The sequence below is a fragment of the Lissotriton vulgaris genome, chromosome 11, assembly GCF_964263255.1.
Source record: "Lissotriton vulgaris chromosome 11, aLisVul1.2, whole genome shotgun sequence".
Lineage (NCBI taxonomy): Eukaryota > Metazoa > Chordata > Amphibia > Caudata > Salamandridae > Lissotriton > Lissotriton vulgaris.
The window spans coordinates 348,739,680-348,755,551 of NC_141699.1; the positions used below are offsets into that span (position 1 = coordinate 348,739,680).

General features: G+C 45.3%; 1 protein-coding gene across 6 annotated transcripts in view; it reads left to right on the forward strand.

The window, feature by feature from the left end:
• The window catches only part of OSBP2 (oxysterol binding protein 2), a 1,786,946-nt gene that overhangs the window by 1,746,726 nt on the left and 24,348 nt on the right, over positions 1-15,872 (forward strand). For all 6 annotated transcript variants that reach the window (XM_086943307.1, XM_086943309.1, XM_086943310.1 and 3 more), the window contains one exon: positions 11,553-11,657. In XM_086943307.1, the coding sequence (XP_086799433.1) occupies positions 11,553-11,657 (105 nt within the window). The remainder of the gene's footprint in view (positions 1-11,552; positions 11,658-15,872) is intronic.

Consider the following 15,872-nt stretch of genomic DNA (forward strand, 5'->3'; position numbering starts at 1 on the left):
ACACGATTCAATCTCTCCCTTTTGTCCAACCAAGCTATCAACTTCCCCGCCTTGTCGCACACATCATACAAACGGCCCTGTTGTTCTCGACTCATAGCTTTCGCGGCATTCGTAACCAAGGCTTTATAATCAGACTGCTTCAGTTGCAAAACATGCACTTTTTCACGCGTGACCCCACTCTCAAGATCCCTCTCCAAAGCCACTATATCAGACTCCAACTGTTCAACCTCCCCATTGTGGCGCTTCTTGGAGCTGGCGACCAGCGACAGTGTCTGGCCCCGTATCACCGTTTTAAAAGCTTCCCATAGGGACACAGATGATGACACGGATCCCACATTGTCAGCGAAGTAGTGATCTATAGCTACTAATCCCTAGTCTCTGGAACACGGAGATGCCAGAGATTAATTGGGGCGACCCGGCACCCTGCGTCTAAATGGAGATCTATATGGGTCCATAGCGGGGAGTGATCCGAAATGCCTCTAGGCAAATGTCGGGTCTCTCGCACCGTCGTGGTCTGGGCTGCGGGCACAAGGAAATAATCAAGTCTGGCTAAGCTCCCATGGGCCCCGGAGTGGAAAGTATATTGGGCCTGCCCTGGGTGAAGCATCTGCCAACAATCCACCATACCAAACGTTTCCAAGAAACCACTAAGGCAGGACTGCAATGGCGTAAGAGCCCTGGGAGGATGTCGATCTTCCAGGCCAGGTCCCCAGGTCGACAAATGTGGTGGCCTGTAAACCCGGGGGGACATATACTGAGAGGATGGCAACCGTTCTCCCCTCCCACCTACCAACAATCGCTGCATATCTACCCCTGTCATCCAATATCGTTTCATCAATCTCCAAGGGAAGGGAACTACGGATCATAACACCAGCCCCTCTAGAGCCCGAAGTGAATCCCGAGTGTGCCACCAACCGGTAGCCCCTCCGGTTCATTGCATGGAACGGGTTCCCCACCAGATGCGTTTCTTGCAGTAGTACAATGCCGGGGGAATGGCGCTTCACATATTGGAGTACAATCCCCTGTTTTATTTTGTCCCCCAAGCCGTTGACGTTCCAACTCAAGATTCTCAACCCCCTACCCCCATCCTGAAAGTGAGTAGTCGGGTCCCCCAAACCCCACGAAGGAGACACAGAATAAGCAACAATATGTAGCCTCAAGAACAATGCAAACAAGAAAAAGAAAACCCATCCCCCTTCCCCCTGAATACCAAAACAACAACCCCCCACCCTGCACCCATGCAATAAATCAGAAAACCACCCCATTCAGCAGTGTGCCTGTCGCCCTACCCCAGAAAACTAAACTACAAGTAGAAAAGGAAAAAACCCCCGGAGGAGGAAAAGTCCCCCAACTCCCCACCGGCCCAGGGCTTGTCTTGAAAAAAAGTCATTGACCCAAAAAAGGATAACAATCCACCGTAACACAATACGATGGTAGCACACACCGGTGCCCCTACTCCTCCTGGTCCAGTTGGCTGCCTTCAGCACCTCTGGATTGTTCCGCACTGTCCCGTGGCATAGATAATGTGTCCAACCAGTCACTGACCACCCCTGGCATGTCAAAGAAGAGCACCCGCTCATTATGTTCGATGCGCAATCGGGCTGGGAAAAGCATAGCATACTTCATGCCCAGATCTCTTAGTCTCCGCTTCACCCCAGTAAATCCCAGTCTCTACTTCTTCACCGAAGGGTTAAAATCAGGGTAAAAAGTTGATGGATGCATTCTCGAACTTAGTGGGGCCGCTAGTCCTTGAAGTGGGCGTGCTCCACCGCAAAAAGGTTACTCAGGCCCTTAGGGGCGAGGTGGTTGACGATCAGATCTTCAACGAGCAAGTCCGTTGATTGATCGGCTGAGGACTCCGGAACTCCGACTATGCGAACATTATTGCGCCTAGCACGACTTTCGAAATCCTCAAGCCAGCGGGTAAACTGGTCACTCGAGGTCCGAAGAGTCCGGATCTCAGTCTGGAGTTCGGAGACATCCGTGGTAAGACTGGCTGTCTTGACATCCAACAACTTGACTCTCTCGTTGGTTTTAGCCAATTCCGCCCTGATCAGGCCCACATCCACTGCCACCGTGTCGATCTTGGCTGCCAAGGTCTCGTATTGTTGGCCCATCGACGATTGTATGCTGGCGATGGCACCCATCACATCTCGAAGTGTTGGCTCCTCCAACTCCGGGGGGCCACAACCAAGGTCCTCCGGGGTTTTACCAGTCCCGCTGGGCGAGCCCTTATTGCGCGCAAATCTGTCCATAATGGTGGTCTGAGTCACGCCACCACAAGTCGCATTCTTGAGGGACCGCTTGTCACTCTCAGACTTACCCGCCATGGTGGGTTGCGTGCCCCTCAGGGGCTTTTGGGTCCTGGTGTAAATGGCTCCCCCCAAGGAAAACCACAAGAGGTTGAAATGCGGCCCGTCGGTGAAGATCAATCAAGTGACTGCGTCCACAGGTCAGCTCGAGCACTAGGTAGCCACCTCCAATCTTCGTAGCCAGAGAAAACGAAAACGAAAGTAGACCCCGGGTAGCCGTCCCCTACCACAGGCCGTTGTTGTTCAACTACTTTCGGGGTGTCCCAGATGCCCAAGTCCCGGGATGAGCCACGGTGTAGGCCTCCAGGCTTCAGGAAGAAGTAAGTCGGGCGCCCGGCATCCGATTCAAAATCTGAAAAAGGCCTTTCAGATCAGGAGAGTCGTGGCGAGTAGAACCCGTCGTCAGAAACAGGATTTGCGCCAGGATAGACGGTGGAGGCGGCGAGGGTTTCGGGCGCTCACAGCTCACGTGACCATCTTAGATGCGCGCTAAGCTCCTCCTCCGGCTTATGACCATTTTTTAACGGTAAGAGTACACATTGCACCTGCCACGTGTCTCATACAGACTACTTCACACAACCATGCGCGCTATAGGTATGCCGCGGGATGGATGATGTTTATAAACTATTTGTTTACATACTCACACGGTTTGGTTTGTATGCTTTGTTTTTGTTTTCCTTTCTCTACAGTGTTACTCTTAGTGGTACTACACCAAGAGGGAAATATCCATTTACAACGTGATTTTAACCACAAACCCCTCCCCTGATCTAGCAACAGGATTTTCCTTCCATTTTCACTAGTTAAAAGGAAGTGGACACAGAGGGTATACACCCCCTCCCCCCCCCTTTTTAGGTCCTGAAGAATGCTACGTACCCTTCGGGGACACCTCAGCAGAAACATGTCGACCACATTTAATACGGTGAAGGGAGAATAATATCCCATACCACTGTCCACTTAGTTTTTAACCACCATACATTTACCATTTCAATAAACATAGTACATGGACTAATGTAATGGTTTTTAAATCACTTATCACTCCCCCATGGCCATCACTTAGATTTAGAGTGCATCCCTGTCTCCAGGTGTATGCCCGACCTCTATCAAACCAAGTTTTTAGAGGGAGAGGACAGCCGATGATGAAGCATGACGCCGGGTGGTGTGTGAGGCCAGTCCGTAACTTTTTATGAGATGCCCCCACTGGTAGTGCATCTCTACAGAACTCTGTAGATACACATAGGAATTGATTCAAGGGGCAGCCCACTTTTGTGTATTCACACAATATCTGGTACCATCATGTATGACGTCAGGACACCAAGACATAGAGTTGGCTAACAGTTTGCAATCTCAACTGCACAATCAATCAAGTTATACTCTCACACCAGACCTTATGCATAGATTGGTACCATCTGGCATTTAGCATGACTGCACGCAGTATATTTGGCATATAGTTGGCTAAGAGTTAGCCACCTCAACAGCACATGTGAACCATCCAGAGAAAATACTTTAACTTTGCCTCACTCACATGCATAAAGATTGGCATTGTCATATGGTTACTACGTTTCTATATATTGTGTTAAGTTAGCATGAGCTTATTAAATGTTTAAACGCAATATTTCCTTTCTGCTTGAGTTTGCACACGACACCTAATTGTTATTGTAGCTTTCAACCTAGACGAAAGCTGTGATTTATTTGAGAATAATATGTTATTGCTCTAGTATCAGTCGTGCTTGGTACACTTGGTACAACTGTCTGCACACCGAGAACTGCACACTCTAAGAATAACCTAACACAAGGTTGCTGAAGGCCTGATCCTCGTACCACGTTAGACATAACACAAATAATGTTGCTGCCAACATTGGGCTCTACGCGGGTTTAAGATAGAGTTACAGGGAATGAATCGACACACTTGATGCTTCGCATGCAGAGAGCTGGTAGCTGTTGATGTGATCTACTCCTACTGAGAATTAGAGGTATGGGCCCGCCCAGCTAGAACCCAAACGAGACCTTCTTAGATATAATATAATATACTGAATAGGGTGCGCGAAATATAGGTGATACAGAATTCTATAGATTTTTGCATCATAACATGCTATCACCTTTTGCTTATTATGGATTAGTGACTATGCTGCTAACTCTGATCTTTATAATATGTATGTTGGTATTATACAAGATACTGCGTTTGAGAACTATGCATTGAAAAATAAACATTTCAAACTTGCACGTGTGTTCTTTGCCTCCCAGTTTCGGTTGGTAATGATTATATAACGAAAGAGTGTTCATGTGTTCCACGATACCTGAGGTACCCTAAGTTTATGTTCTGGATTGTCTAAGTCATTGGGAAGTAATTACTACCGATGAGACACTGTAGCTAGCTTGGTAAGGGGATTTCTGAAACAAAGGTGAGTTTTGGGTCACCCTAACTCGCCCAGGTTCTAGATCTCTGTGCACAGTTCTGTGGGAGAACGGAAACCCTGCTACAGCATCAGAGCCACATAATGGGGAAAGATACCTAGGAACATAGGAGCTACCTAAAGCCAGGCAATTGACAATCGTACATCAGGGTAGAATGAAAGAAATGGCAAAGTCCATTAAAACACACATCCATCTGTTCCACACAAATTCATAACAGTAGCTACCCCATATAATCCATTACAAAAGAATACACTGCTCATACTCAATGTTGCCAGCCTCTATAGAATAACGTACTTCTTAACAATATAAAACAACCATATTCAAATCAATAGACCACATTGAGTATGTTCAACAAGAATGCAAGGCACCTGCACTCAGAAAGCACGGTAGAACCATACAGTTTTTTGAATGTTTTACATAAACCTCCATAACATAACACAATCAGCTGCCACTATTATGGTCAGTACTTAGCTAACATGTACTTGCCACAATGCAAATAGTGTCAGAACATCTGAACTACTGCATAGCACTTACCAACACAAATGGGTGCCTTTAGACAAGCTGGCACTCTGCGATAATCAGTAGATACACACTCTAGAAGTGAACCAGGATACAAATTATGTCCATGACTGTTGGCCCTGGTTCTACTTAGTTGCCGACCATCATGCAACCAGCTAGGCAGACCCATCAGTTGAGTCTGGAGCAGCAGGTATAGATTTCTCATTTGTCATTCTGTGCCTTGTTTTCTTCGGTTGTTTAAATTGATTTGTGCAAAATTGAGGACTTGCAACACATCTCCATTCTGATGACAATGAAGCACATATATGCTCATGTTGATGACAGTTGGGGATATTGTTGATGACTGAACTACTTGCTGATTAGCTGCTCTCCAAGTGGAGGCCTGCTGGTAGACTGCATTTTGCCTTGATGCTGGTTTACTAACATGCATTTGCTTGTGTGCTGGCTGGCCATCTTAAGGCTGTCTGCATAGTGGTTTGGTGGCTCCTGCTTGGCTGATGATTGGCTGCTTCCTGTCCAACTGGACCAGTATCTACTTCCTAGGTGCTAGGCGCCTACTACCATACCGACTTCTTTCTGTCTGAATTGTCTATGATTGATGGATCTCATTTAGGCTGCCCAAGTTATGGTAGACATCACTTTAGATGGTGTAGATATGCTTACTAAATCACTATCTGGTAGAGACTTCTAGCCGCGGATACCTCACCTTAGAACTATCCCCAGGTGTCAAACTGGATGCAGAATCTTTTGAGGAGCAGTACCCTGCGAACCATGAGGTGCCATTGTTTTGCTCCACATGGAGTCGTCCACATCGGAAGGGGCATGCCTAAATAGGTACCACCCCAGCCTGCTGATGTCACTTCTTTTTTCTTTTCGCACCAGTTAGCGTAGATCTGGAGAGAGCTACCCCTAGTCACTTTTTTAATAGACTTTTTTTCCGACTTTTGACAAAGTCTTTTTGAGAAGTTTTTCTCTTGGTGTGGCTGGAATATCCTCTAGGAAGGCCATCTACAAGCCATGCAGTGTCTGTCACTGCTCGATGTCGGTGATGGACCGGCAACTTGTTTGCCTCTGGTGCTTAGAGCACGACCACGACGTAAAGACCTGCGTTGACTGTTGCTCGATGAATATGGAGGCCTTGGAGGAGCAGTCCCTCGAGTTCCTGACGCTCGAAGTGCGACACCACGACAGTCTCAATCCCAGTGAAAAGAAAGGTCCTGGGATCAGTCACGTGGTCCAAAGCCTTCATCACTGGATCACTCAGGTAAGTCCCACCGCAAGAAGAAGAGTAAGAAGTTGAAGAGGTCTTCGACTTCACCTCATCCATCAAGTGGATGATACGGGGGGTGTCATCATCTGAGGCCTGACTCCGCGATTTAGCTTGCGTCTGGGTCGGCTCCGCGCTGCCCAGAGTTTCCGGGAGCCAGACAGACCACTGCTCAACTTCATGAGTTTTATGATACTATGCTATGCACACTGTAGGTAATGGGATGTGCACAGCCTGTGTTTTTTTGCAATTTATCCGTGCTCCTGGGTATCTCCCTCCTCCAGGGGAGTGTCCGACAATTCCAAGTGTAGCAGGACTATTACACCATAGTCCTCTCTCCCCGGGCACAAGTTGATGCTGAAACTTCAGCAAACGATGTTTGAACTTTTTCTGTTTAAATAATTTCAACTTTTAATTCCAAATTTAGATTTATTGCGTTATTCCAAATAAATTTCTCGTGTTTTCTTCACACATTGATGTAGAAACATTTTTGCCAAATTTTAAATTCTCCAATGCATTTCGGTGCCCCATGCACCTTCATCAGGGAAATCTGAAATCATACAAATAATGCATCTTATATACTGTACTTTTCATATTAATACATCATATTGGTAATTGCATATCAATGAAAACTCATATCTAGTCCTTTTAAGTGTTCACTTCAACATTTTCACTATCTTTAAAGTTAAAGTTCACCCTTGATACACAATGTCGGTTTGTGCCATAACCAAGTAAAAAGTTGTTACAATCAATAGTTCAACGGTAAATACAAACAAACTGATTATACGAAGGTGGTTATACTCTGAGAGTCCCTATGTGGTTGGTATTCTAAGTATGGCTCATACCGAACCAATTCTATGCCGCTAAATTGCTTGCGTTTCAAATTCTCTCTGATTCACCCCCTCGCGGTTCACATCCGCAGGCGCTTTAAATAAATGCAGTTTAAGTAAATAAATGCAATTGCGGGCGTCTGCTAATCCAAACATTTACCGGACCCGCCGGTTCTTACCTTATGTGCAATCGTTATCGTCCATGTCGAAAACATGGAACTGTTAGTTACGGAAGCCTGGATTGGCCTAATTTTAGCGTGCTAACGTAACCTGCGCATGCACATTGCCTAGCGAGTCTGTTGGGCTTTATTGAATGCTCTGTTGCAACTTTATGGATACTAACACTGTATATGACAATGTCACAATGTTTACCAAGCAATCTAAATGATCTAGCGCCTATATACAAGCCAGTTTCATGGAAAACGCTGTGCTAGCTTTACATTTTTCTGGATCCGAGACCACTCTCCTCACCCTTAGGAATTGAGTATAGGGTAGATGTATTTTCAACGATTGGGGGTGGTGGCTATCATATTTCAAAAGATTGTTCCTATCCGTACGTTTACGGTATAGGTTCGTGTTGAATTTATGATTGATTCGATTGATTTCAACATCCAAGAATTGTATCTTGTCCATGTCAATTTGCCAAGTGAAACGTATACGTTCATTCCTTGTATTCAATAGTTCCAATTCCTTAGTCAATGATTGTCTGCAAATTAGTCTGTCCCTGGCCCAGTGCATCATGGGAACAGGGCAGACCAAACCACCAAGCCAATTCCAAGTCCACCATAAGCGTGGAAGGGTATGCTCAGACATGAGTCCCTTGCTCACTGCACCATCAGGATTCAAGCAAGCCGGGCCGAAGACGGCTGTAATGCCAGAAACCGGTCCCCGGAAGCTCGTTTCCTTTCCAGTAAAAGAGTTGGCTTGGTAGTTTAGTCTGCCCTGTTCCCATGATGCACTGGGCCAGGGACAGACTAATTTGCATGTAGCCAGGTTCTGAGCTGGAATGGTGCAGTGAGCTAAAAAACGGTGATGGATTAAGCCCTGATCTGTTGACTGGGTACGAGTGTTCTGCTTAATTCAGATACTCTGTCCATCACCACCCCCTTTTCTGAATCGTTTTGTCCACCATAAGCGTGGAAGGGTATGCTCAGACATGAGTCCCTTGCTCACTGCACCATCAGGATTCAAGCAAGCCGGGCCGAAGACGGCTGTAATGCCAGAAACCGGTCCCAGGAAGCTTGTTTCCTTTCCAGTAAAAGAATTGGCTTGGTAGTTTGGTCTGCCCTGTTCCCATGATGCGCTGGGCCAGGGACAGACTAATTTGCATGTAGCCAGGTTCTGAGCTGGGATGGTGCAGTGAGCTAAAAAACAGTGATGGATTAAGCCCTGATCTGTTGACTGGGAACGAGTGTTCTGCTTAATTCAGATACTCTGTCCATCACCACCCCCGTTTCTGAATCAAAAAGAACTTCGGCAACTGCCTTCTGTTGGACATGATGGGATACTGGTGGTATCTGGGCTCTGAAAAGGCACTGTCTCTCTTTTTAACTCATATAATGACATTCTATGGGGCTACAATGTCCTGTTTCCCTTCATCTCTATACTCAAAAAAGGGTTTGTGCAGGATTTGCATAAAGACGGGGGCCATTGTAGCCTGCTCCTATAGGCTGCATAATAATTTTCTCTCTTAAGTAACTCTTAAGGTTAACATCCACACTTAAGAAGATATAGCGCCTAGCGCTGGTACGCCCCGATGTTGGGGCAGCTATGCGGTTCATAAATTTACCTAACATAACATATATCTTTTAAAAAGTGCTCTGGGTTCCCTGCACGTGGGCAAGACTATTCAGTGATTATCACTTCATTGGAGATTCCCCTACGAGAAAACTGGAGTTACAGGTAAGAAACGATTCCTTTTTCTCCAACATTGGATCTTATATATATTCACATGCTTGAATCAGAATAGCAAGCGGTACACATTGTAGAAAATAACAAAGCGTGAAGCAGGCCTGCCTCTAATGAAACAGGGTTCTCAGGACTGCCTGTCCCACTGCTGTGTCAGCCTCTGCATATACGTCTAGGAAGTAATGCTTTGTGAATGTATGAATGCTCCTCCAGATGGCTGCACAGCAGATGTCTGTGAAGGGCACAACAGCATAGTTTCTATTTTACATTATATATTGTATGTTGTATATTGTTACATTGTTATATTGTGTACTGCTATTTTAATGTACCAGGGATTCCCAGTCTGATGGCAGGGAATGGTTCAAGCATGAGAATATATAAAAGATAGTAATGTTGCAGAACTGAAGTTACAGGTAAGTAACTAATTTCTCCTTGATATTTCATATAATGGGATTTCTTGGAATAACTCTTTCTGCCAGAGACACACAATTGGCCCTAACTCAATAGATTAAATCCTTGACATATTGTAGATGTCATTACCGTTATTAAGAGCCTGCCATAATGATACCCCTGTCATAATGTTGCCTCTCTTCGACATATGATTAATACTATTATACCTATGTTGGCTCTGGTATAATATTTCCAATACTTGGTATGTTATGGAAACAGTTGGCATATTTCTAAATATGTCTTATATAATGCTTGTGAAAATTCCACCCATATGAGATCATAAATAAACATGAAAGGTGTAAAATGTAATTTTGGCGCAGTAGTAGAAGTGAATACTTGGTGAAGGTGAAAACTCTGAAGTTTGTAGACCAAACATATACTTACTGAAAATAAAAAGCTGGTGTTTCACAACAACAACCAGCTGTTCTTTGGTAGTATTGGCCCTCTTTATCTAAAATGAAGTTTGTTTTTGATAACAAATCCCACCTGTTTATAGATAATGGTAAGCAAATGCTTGAGGACAAAAAATGACTGTATTTGAACTATGTATGTAAATGCTATATTTGAGTGAGAATTTATGTTGAGAATCCTTAATGACTATTTTGGTTCTTTTATACTAAAGGGAACTTAAAATATTGATAGCGATCACTAGATCTGTCTGCTGTCTGGGCATACAAGAGTGTTATAACGCTGTCTGATCCTCAAAGGTCTCTGAACATTGACCAGTAGGACTTATACATGTGCCTCTAAAATTTGTCAAGTTTGATTGTGGGATTGTGTAACTATTAGTTTTTCACGCTTCCCTTCTAAGCAGATTTTGAATCATACCATACAGAGAATCTACTCAGACAAAGCAGAATGGAAAAATGATAGGAGGTGGGATGTATTAGTGAGGAAAGAAAACACTATATAATGATACACCAGGGTTCATATCAAACCATAAGTACCTGTTATACCTATGTTATATCTATGTTTAGACTATGTATCGTGACATTTTCTAAAAATACATTGTTTTGTCACAATTTCCCAATGTTATTCGGGTAATGATGAACAGTCAATACTCTAATGAGTGTAAAGCTTGCCTGGCACATCATTAAAGATTTGGAAGATGTCATTATACGCCTCAAAAACTTTATATTTTTCGCCACTTGTATTGTAAATCCTTTTGTAAAGTGTACCTCTTGGCCCATTTCATTTGCACAGTTTTCTTGGGGCAGAACCTGAAAGCAGAACCCGAAAGCGAGAGACAGTGTAGCAGCTCTCTCAGTCCAACTTGAAGCACATTTCTATCCCACACCAGTTTCAAAGTTCACTGGTCTGCGATTGTTATGTTGTCCTCTTTGTCAACCAAACAGCTGCAGAGAGGGCCAAAAATAATATTAATGTCTTTCTTTTTATTATTGCACTGGATTCATGCAGCAGTGTGCTCTAAAGTCATATCAGCCCACATCCGCACTCACTTTACAGTAAGGTGTTTCTTGATGTCTCATTCAAGTGATCCCTTCCTACAAGTTACTAATTTGTGGAAGCGTTATAGTGATGATGGGAACTTGAGTTTAAAAAGATCTCAAACCTCAAATTGACATCTGTGCCCCATTTCCTTGTGGTTGTGAGTATGAAGAAGGCCACAGTGCCTTCTGTTTCAAAGTCAATTGAATATATGAGAAACAAATATATTGAGAAGTATATATGATATTGATAATATACAAATAATTGCACTTTCCAAATGACAACTGTAACTCCCCACCTAACTCCCAGACCCCTGTGTTTAGAGATTTAGAATGCCTAGTAAGATCTTCAGAGGGCACAGCATGGAGGCTAGCTTGAGACACCACATTTTGTATTTTCTTGTAGGGGAAGACGAGGGGGAGGAGAACACATCTAACTCTGGCTCACCTAGACGCCCCATGCTACTGCAAAAAGGAAATAGAAAAAAAGCATCAAAGGAGAAACAAGCAAGTATGTGACAGAACTATGAATGTGGAACACCTTGTATGTGTCACTCACAATAGATTAGTCTGTGTATTTGTGTGATTGTATTTGCCTAAACCATTCCCCTTCTTTGATTTCTCCCCTTTGCTGGGACATACCTTTCCATGTAACTCATGCTTGTTTTTCCTTAATTTTGAGTGTTCACTTCTCATCCCTGACTCATCAACCCTCGCTCCTCATTCTTTACCCTTCAATTTTCAAACCCCATGCCTCTCTTCTTAATCCTTACTCATCAACCATGATTCTTCATCTCTAATTTTTCTTAACACTCTACTCAACCCTTCTCTCTCCCCTCAGTCTACATCCCTCACTTTTCAATCTATTACTATTCTTTCCTTAGTCTTTATCCCCCATACTCCATCTCTCTTTGTCCCTATCTATCATTTATCTTCCTTCACTCTTCATCCCTCATGCATCAGTCCTCCTGCCTTACTGCTCGTTCCTCAACTCTCATCCTCAAATCATAGCCCTCATCTCTCCCTCCTCATACTTTACCTTTCAACTCTCACTCTTTAACCTTAACTGCTCTTCACCATGGCAAGGTCTTATTTTCGAAGACCAGTACTTCCATCTTGTCGGAGTTGAGCTTCAAGCAATTTTCCCTCATTCACTCTGCTACCACGGTCATGTACTGGGTGCAGTTGGTTCTGGTGGTAGTTGTCTTGTCTGCCAGTGAGAGGATGAGTTTACTGCAATCGGTGTAGGAGATGATGGTGATGTGTTGGGATCAGATGATGTTGTCGAACGTTGTCATGTAGACATTGAACAGGGTGGAACTGAGGAATGACCCCTGGGGAACTCTGCAGATCAGGTTTTTTGTCTCTGAAGTGAAGTCTGGCATTCTTAATCTTTGGGTTCTTAATGTGCTGTTTTGGTGCTGTGGTTCTTTTTGATTCCTAATTGGGCATAGTCCAGCTGATGTTGAGTCTCGAGGTGGGTCAAGAGTTGTTTGTTGACGGCCTTCTCAATCACTTTGGCTAGATAGCGGAACAGGGTCGGACATTGTTTGCTAGGGCCAGCTGATGGTTTCTTGAGGAGAGCGTTGACTGTCATCTCGGAATATGGCTATCATGAAAGATGTGTTGATGATGTGGGTGAGTATGGTGCTGATTAGAGATGCTCTCAAGTTGTAGATGTGGTGGGGGCAGGGATCCGTTGGGGCTCCTGAGTGTGTAGTCTGCATAATTGGCGCTGTGCCCTGTCTGCTGAGAATTATCCTTTCTGTCAGGTGGCCCTCTTGGTTGGTGATGGGTAAGTTGGCGATACGTTTACTGAGGTCAGGTTGGTGTTCAAAGTTGCTTGTAGATGTTTGCGATTTTGCTGTGGAAGAAGTTTGATAGAGTTCTAGGGAGGGGCGATGTTGACAGAGGCTGACTGTGTGGTGAAATCATTGCAGATTAAGAAGCTCTCCTAACACCTGTTGGAGCTTCCTTCAATGCGCTCTACTAGTGCTCTTTTCTTGGTTTCTTTTAGTTTCTGGTGGTAGCGTATGAGTGCCTCATAGTTGGTTTTGTGGTTGGCTTTCCATTTCCTATCTATCTGTTTACAATGCTGTTTGGTGTTTCGAAGTTCCTCTGTGTACCAGCTGTTTTGCTTTTTGGACCTTCTTAACTTGCTGGGTGCCAGGAAGTCAGCACAATTCTTAATCCAGTTGTTGAGGTTGTCTGTGGGGTTGGGGTGATTCATGCTGAAGGCACTGAGCCAATCTGTTTCTGTGCTTATTATTTTACCCAATTTCAGCCTGGTAGGTTGGTACTAGTAGGTGTGTTGATTAGTGCTGTGTTGATTTGGAAGTGGATGATGGAGTGGTCGGTCCAAGTGAGCAGGAAGGTGGCATTGTATTTGATTCTGTCGCTGATAGTGAATATGGAGTCCAGTGTGTGTCCCGCGGTGTGTGTGTTGGTTTCTGATATGAGCTGTGTCAGTCTGATGTTGCCCAGGCTTTCCCAGAGGGCTGTGGTGCAGGGGTCAGTCCTGATTTCTAAGTGGAAATTAGAGTCGCTGAGGAGTCCGTAGGCTCTGTGGCCAATGGTGAAGAGGATGATAAAGTCTTTGATAAAGCTGGTGAAGGTGGCCCGTGTTCTGGGTGACGGTAGGCAAGGGTTCCAATCAATATGAAGTTTTCTGAGATTTGCAGCTTGAAGTTCAGATGTTCCAAGAATGAGGTGGCATTCTCCATGAATTTTGAGCATTTGATAAATTCTGTGCAGATGATTGCAAGTCCTACCCCTAGCTTGTTGACGCAGTCCTGTCGTGTGATCATGTAGCCTACTGGGATTGTCACTGCGATGTCGGGGGCCAGTGTGGAGTTTAGTCAGTTTTCAGTGAGGAAGAGAATGTCTGGTGCGTCCTCGCTCAGCAGGTCCCAGATTTCGGTCTCATATTTGCTGAGTGATTGTGTGTGGACTACCATGCATTCGAGTGAAGGATGTTGTCTGAGTTTGTTGTGGCATGTGGTGTTGTACATGGGTGATGATGGCATTGCTGGTGTGTGTGTGCCTGGGTGGGTGGCTGCAGTAAAACCAGCAGTGAGTGCAGGTGAAAGTTCCTACCATGCTGTTTGGTGCTGTAGCTGCGGGAGAAGAGGTATCCCAAGTCGAGTGATCAAAGGAATGCTGCAGAGTATCATTAGCAGCTGATTGAACCAGGGTTCCTGGTGCTGCGCAGGGTCCAAGCGCAGATGGGTGCAAACAGGCTTGCCTTTGGTGCATCTTCGACCACACACCAACCACCATTAATTAGGCCATGGGAGGTGATAGAAGTGCGGGAGGGGCTACAGCGGCAGGGGAAGCAGAACACGGCAGCAACATGGGTAATGGAATAGGCAAAGGCGGGTAAAGCGCAGGAGGGGTTGTGGGGGGCTCCAGAAGGCCTGATTCGGGGTGAGTGAATGAGCAAAAGCAGAAAATAGCACAGATAGACCAAACAGAGGGCACAAAAGATGAGAGAGGGGTACAAAAGGCACAAATAGCACAAAAAGGGCACACAAAAATAAGAAAATACCACAGAGGAGCAGAACACAAATGAGCAAAACAAAGCACAAAAGGAGCTCAAGGGGTGAGAACAGAGAGCAGAGGGTTAAGCGAGCTGAAGAAGCGAGGTGGGAGCCTTGAGGCGAAGGAGCCGGATCGGAAAGGGCTTGGACTGGTTGTCATATCCCTATTGTAATGAGGACAGACACAGATCTTATCTCAAGAGCTTTATTCAGTACAACTTGTTCTCACCCTGTCCCTACTCTAACTGCCCTTCATCCGGTACGACGACTCCTCTTCCCCTCACCCTGCTAACTCCGCCCACCCCTACTACTAGACTGCTAACAAAGCTATATCTCCCCCTTTCTTAACAATAATGAAAACAGTCTTTAGTCCATCTCTACAATGAGTCTCTTTGGTGGTTTAATATCTCGGCGAGGCCGTAAGGACCTGTCGACATTCTGATCATCACCCAGCAGTTCACTTGACTGACTTCCGCTCTCCGGGACACCAGGGTCAGACTCCTCGGAGGTGGGCATGTCGGTCATATCTCTCGAGGATCCACTCATGTCTCGAGGGCACCTCTTGAAGTGTGAAATGTTTCTCGTAATTCGGCGGTGATCCGATTCCTCTGTCAGCATGGTGCCATTCTGCTGGGTAACCAGCAGAGGTTCATTTCGGAATCGAGAGTCTGTTTTCCGCTGTTGCTCCTGTTTGACAAGGACATAGTCTCCTTCATGTAGGGATGAAGACCGCGCTCTCCTCTTGGTATCTGCATACGACTTCATCTTCTCTTTGTTATGTTTGTCAGTCACTGTTACCTCTTGGTGATTGCGAACTGGCGACACAGCTCGCAGGGCTCCTTCCCTGGTGGGGATGCGATTTCTCATCGGACGTCCTAGCATGAGTGTTGCCGGGCACTTTCCGGTGGTCGAGTGGGGAGTTGTCCTATAGGCTCGGAGGACCTCGTTGAGGGCTACCTGCAGGTCTCTCTTCTCAGCCGTGGCCTGCTGAAATGTCTTTTTGATTGTGGCCATAAATCTTTCAATGGTGCGCCTGAGGCCAGAGCGGTGTGATCCTCCTGTGATTGAAATCCATGTGTTTCGCAAATGCGCTGAATTCCTGCCCATTGAATGCGGGTCCATTGTCTGTTTTCACCTCTCTGGGGACGCCCCATTGCGCAAATACTTCATCAAGCACCTTGATGGTG